The sequence below is a fragment of the Elgaria multicarinata genome, chromosome 4, assembly GCF_023053635.1.
Source record: "Elgaria multicarinata webbii isolate HBS135686 ecotype San Diego chromosome 4, rElgMul1.1.pri, whole genome shotgun sequence".
NCBI lineage: Eukaryota > Metazoa > Chordata > Lepidosauria > Squamata > Anguidae > Elgaria > Elgaria multicarinata.
The window spans coordinates 19,175,826-19,181,164 of NC_086174.1; the positions used below are offsets into that span (position 1 = coordinate 19,175,826).

Consider the following 5,339-nt stretch of genomic DNA (forward strand, 5'->3'; position numbering starts at 1 on the left):
GTGAAATTGGTTTGTCTAGGGCAGAGGGGCAGAACCTTGGGCTCAGGGACCAGAACAGCCCTCCAGGGCAGGAGATCCGGCCCTCCAGGTCTCAACCTGACCCTCCACCCACTTTCACCTAACTGCCTATCATCTGGTGTTTTCCCAGCTTTTGAGCAGTTTTTCCTCATTCTAAAAGGTTGAGACACCTCTCCTAAGGCTTAGTTACTGGCAGTACAAGCTTTAAGATAAAATATCCTGGTATTTTTTTATATTTGGCCTGCGCACTACTATAATACAGCTAGGGATGTCCATCGCTTTGCATCTTGGATCACTCCTTTAGAGTTCTGAGTGGTTCTGACTGAAACCCACTGAGTGGCTCTGACCCCACTGACATCGGAGTCACCAACGGCTTCAGCAGCATTTTTGCCCCCAGACACCCACCCACAGGCTGCGCTCTGTTGCCCGCCCACACACACACACACACACACACACACACACACACACACACACAGAGACAATTCTGCGACACGGTGCTCAAAGGTTTCAATTTAGCCTCGTCTCAAGCTAAATCTGGCCCTCTTAGTACTCCATACAGCAGCCTTTCTCAACCTGGGGCGCTCCAGATGTGTTGGACTGCATCTCCCAGAATGCCTGGCTGGGGCATTCTGGGAGTTGTAGTCCAACACATCTGGAGCGCCTCAGGTTGAGAAAGGCTGCCATACAGAGTGCTGAAGTGGTCAAATTTAGCCTCAGGTCAAGCTAAAGTTTACCCTTTTACCTTTCCGTAGAACTAAAAGCACCATTTTTTTCACTGCCACCCAATTTGGTGAAGACCGCTCTGGGGCCCACGGGGCCCACACACAGCCTGTGCGTTGCCCATCCCTGCAACAGCTCTCCAGCATTTCAGACAGGAGGCTTTCCCTATCTTACCCGGAGATGCCAAGGACAGCACCTGCGCCTTCCTGCATGCAACGCAGGGGCTCAACCACTAAGCTACAGCCTTTCCCAATAGATTCCCATAGGGAAATGGAGTTACTATTGAGTCAGCTGAAAGCCCATGACGACGTGGTGCATTCCTGGGGCCAGGCAACAATGGTGTGGAAGAAACCATATTTTCACACCCCTCCCATGTGGTTCTTTTTTTCACCCATCAGAAGTGGCTCCTGCTGCACCACTAGGATCATGTGAACCACAGGCCCAGCTGAAGGTATGTTGCCTCCCTCTACTCACCTAGTTGTATTGCCACGCCCAGTAGTGCCATCACCAACTGCATTCCCGGCCGCTACTACCTGCGCTCCTTCGTGTGTTCCTGCCTGCCTGCTTGGCCAGACCACCGGTGGGCTTCTCCCTCACTTGCTTGGCCAGCCACCTCGGCTGATCGCTTGATACTGCCACCGTGGCCGCTGTTCCCACCTCCCACCTTTGGAGGTCCTGCGAACTCCCGGGAGAGGCCAGCCTCTCAGGACCATACGAGCCCCATAGGCAGCTGCAGCGTAAGGCAAGAGCAAGCAGCAATCCAGCTGCCCGAGCAAGTGAGGCCAAGGGGCTAGGGCAGGCGGACAATGGCGGCTGAAGTGGTGGCCACCCACAGTAGGAAGAAGAAGCAGGCCTCCTGGGAGAGGCAGGGCAGCAGGAGCCATGCCATCCACTCCTGCCATCTGCTTGCTCTTGCCAACATGGCCGTTGCTCCTGCCTTGTGCCCCAGCTCTCACAAGGCGTCTGGTGAACTCCCGCATGAGGTCGGCCAGGGCCAGCCTCTTAGGATACTTTGCAAGAGCCCTGTGCATGGCTAGGGCACAAGGCAGGAGTGACAGGACAGGCAGGAGCAAGTGGCCAGCCAGCTGGCCAAGCAAATACAGTAGATAGGCGGGCAGGCAGGCGGAGACTCCAGCCATGGCTGCCCACAGTAGGAAAAAACCATCAGCAAAGCAGTGCAATGCATCACTTTTTCCTGCTCCACTGCCTCATGCGTCCGCTTCACGCCGCATCGTGGTGGGGCCGGCCCTGATGAAACGGGTGTCTAAAACACAAAGCGTCCACTGCCATGAGGTACCCTCACATCCCCAAATTGACAAGGAGCTCAGGTAGGGAATAACGTTTGCCTCATGATGTGGTCAGAGGCCGACACACCACTGCCACTCCTTGTGGATGCAGCAGCCGTGCAGTAAACTCTTAATCTGCTTCAGCGTAGCCTGCAATTGTGTGTTTGTATTCCTGGAGTTTCAACTTGGGTATAAGGGCTGTTCTGGAAGAGTCGCCCTGTGATTTACTGGTGAAAGATCTGAGAGCATAATTGGCGATGTCCTATTTTTTTTCTGAAATGTCCTTGAGTTGTTTAGATGCCACAGAAAAGAACTTGATTGGTGTGGAGGTCAAACAAGGGTGTAATTTCCCCCCCTGCGAGAGCTCTAAATCTCTACAGCTGCCTGACTCCCTGGTAGTGTATTATCATAGTTTAGCCTCCTCAATATGGGGGGGGGGGGTTGCTGTACATTTTGATTCATCCATCCCCAGTGTGCTATTAAAGACTTCTCGCTCCTCCCTGCAACAGCCACACACTAGCAAATAAGCCCTTGAATTAAGCTTTTGGATCGTCACTGAAGAAAGAACGTGCAAAGTTGCCAGATACACATTTCAATTGGAAGAGATGCTGCAGAGCTAGGCATCTGTTCCATGGCATTCTAAATAGTACCACAGAGCTCCAAAATGAGGGACTCTCGTTTGATATCAAGACAGAAATGTGTGAACAGGGTGCTGGGCTAGATGGACCCTTGGTCTGATCCAGCAGGGCTCTTCTTATGTTCTTAGAAATGGAGGAGAGCTGAAACCCTATGGAGTCTGTGATCAGGCATAGGCTTCTGGGGTGACCTTCCATTCCAGTGCTTAAAAGTTTGAGATTCTAACAGTTACCTCAAAAGTGGCACTTCACATATTATAGGTTTTGGCCTGGAAAGTTCTGTTCCTTGAGCAAGCAGAATGGAACCATCCAACAAACTGGATATAAGGCTGCCAACTTGCGATGAGCAGAAAGGGGGGCTGAAGACAAGCATGATCAGAATTGGAAGATGGACATTTCTTTCAAAAGGGCTGAGAAACTGTTCAATTCTTAGGCTGATCCCTGATTGGCTAGGACTGCCAATTATGTGGCTATTACAGGAAGCACTCTCCTCACTTTAATGGCTTGGCTATGCTTTTAGTGATGTCATCACATAGATAAATCTCATTACTTGCATAGTGATGCAATACCATCACATCTGGTATGTGAACCCTGATTGGCTGGGATCAGTCAGGGAGGAATAACAAATCAGAGAAATAAATGGCCATCAGGACAATTGCAGGAGAGGAAAACAATGTGGAAACAGAGGCTGTGGGTGAACAGTTGCAAACAATCACAAAAAAAGGAAGGACTGAACAGTCTTTTTTGTTGCAGTGCGCTCCAAACAGCCATTACTACTTTCAAGGCAAAAACAACCAAGGAACTATTCTTTTCTTCAGATGTATTATTTTAATCATTTGCAAGTGTGTCCTGATGTAATCAATTCAATCATCAGTTAAAACTGATTGACTAAGATTTCTTTAGTTGACTGAGAACCCTAGATGGCGAAGATGGTTGTAGGATACGACTCTAAAAATTATTATATATATATATATATATATATATATATATATGGTTAACTTCCTGCCTCGGATGGCAGATTGTGTATGTGTGTGGAGGGATCATTAAAGGACAGTGAATTGTCTTGCATTTCATTTACACTTATAATTTCATCATTGGAGAGTCAATGAAATTTTCATGCTTGGATGTCAAAATATTCTGGACCATCTCTCTTCGTAACAGGTTGATTATCTCTTTGCAAGGATGGATGAATTTGTCAATGTTGGTTTCTCAAACTTTGCGAATGTTTGTAAAAAGTTTTGGGTTTTTTGCAGATGTCTCCTAATATAGTCCTTCTGGATGTGCCATTGGCTAATATACATTTTTTCCCCCAAGTAATTTTCCTAATATGTCCATTTTGATTAAAAAATTTTTTTTGAGAACTCCATTGTAAAATTCAGAGAAGCACGAATTTGGAAGGACAACTGAATTTCCAGTGACGTAGTGGTTTGAATGTGTAAAATTAGGTACATTTGTATTAAAAAGTGAATCGAATTAATTTCTCCCCTGACTCTATCTCTTTGCCTCTCCAGGTTTTGGGATGTCCACACCGGCAACAGTTGCTGGGAAAGCCTTCCTTATCGTTTATGGCCTTTTTGGGTGTGCCGGAACCATCCTCTTCTTCAATCTCTTCTTGGAGCGAATCATCTCGCTTCTGGCTTTAGTCATGAAAGCTTGCCACGAGCGGCAACTACGGAGAAGTGGCCTTCTACCTCCGACGTGCCGAAGGGGCTCAGCCATCTCCGACGTTGACAGCCTGATTGGGTGGAAGCCGTCGGTTTATCACGTGATGCTGATTCTGGGAATCTTTGCCATTACTCTTTCTTGCTGTGCCTCAGCCATGTACACAGCCGTGGAAGGGTGGAATTACATCGACTCCTTGTACTACTGTTTCGTCACTTTCAGCACCATCGGGTTTGGCGATCTGGTGAGCAGTCAAAACGCCGTCTACCAAAATCAGGGATTATACAGATTTGGGAACTTCATGTTTATATTAATGGGGGTTTGCTGCATATACTCTCTTTTTAACGTCATCTCGATTGTAATCAAGCAGGTTTTAAATTGGATGCTCAGAAAGTTCCGATGTAGATGTTGTCCCGATTGCAATAAGCCCACTTCGCGCCTTGGGCGACGCAATGCCATCACGCCGGGATCTCGCTTCCGCAGGCACAACTTCTCTATGGAAACAGACGGACAGTACGACAGTGATACGGACGGGAGACGGCTTTCGGGCGAAATGATCTCCATGAGGGATCTTACAGCCTCCAACAAAGTCTCTCTGGCACTCCTGCAAAAGCAATTATCCGAGACGGCCAATGGTTATCCTCGGAATGTCTGCATTAACACTAGACAAAACGGCTTTTCAGGAGGAGTCGGCGCTCTAGCTATCATGAACAATAGACTGGCAGAGACAAGCGATTCTAGGTAGAAATTTTGAAATTATCTTCTATAGAATGAAGACATTTTCTTATTTTTTATTTAATAAAACAATATTTCAAAAATCATGAAGTTGATCTCAAGGGCACGTTTTTTGGGGAAAAAACCCTTTTTTATGGATGCAATAGTATTTATCCCCATAATTTTTTTAATGATTATTATTATTATTATTATTTGTTACCCGCCTCTCCCTCTGGATCGAGCCGGGGTACAACACAAATGCAAACACCATAAAATACATATAACTAATTAAAACATTTAAAAC

General features: G+C 47.1%; 1 protein-coding gene across 1 annotated transcript; it reads left to right on the forward strand.

Annotated features, from left to right (window-relative positions):
• The first annotated feature begins 2,026 nt into the window (after window positions 1-2,026).
• KCNK12 (potassium two pore domain channel subfamily K member 12) lies at window positions 2,027-5,115 on the forward strand. Its single transcript, XM_063125378.1, has 2 exons — window positions 2,027-2,066; window positions 4,171-5,115. Exons 1-2 carry the CDS (start codon window positions 2,027-2,029, stop codon window positions 5,064-5,066), a joined length of 936 nt encoding a protein of 311 aa, XP_062981448.1. The 3' UTR covers window positions 5,067-5,115.
• Window positions 5,116-5,339: the final 224 nt, after the last annotated feature.

Bases quoted from the DNA above. Each gene is read 5' to 3' on its own strand.
- KCNK12 (XM_063125378.1), top strand. From the start codon at position 2,027: ATGAGGTACCCTCACATCCCCAAATTGACAAGGAGCTCAG. The intron at 2,067-4,170 runs GTAGGGAATAAC...TTGCCTCTCCAG, and splicing joins CAAATTGACAAGGAGCTCAG to GTTTTGGGATGTCCACACCG.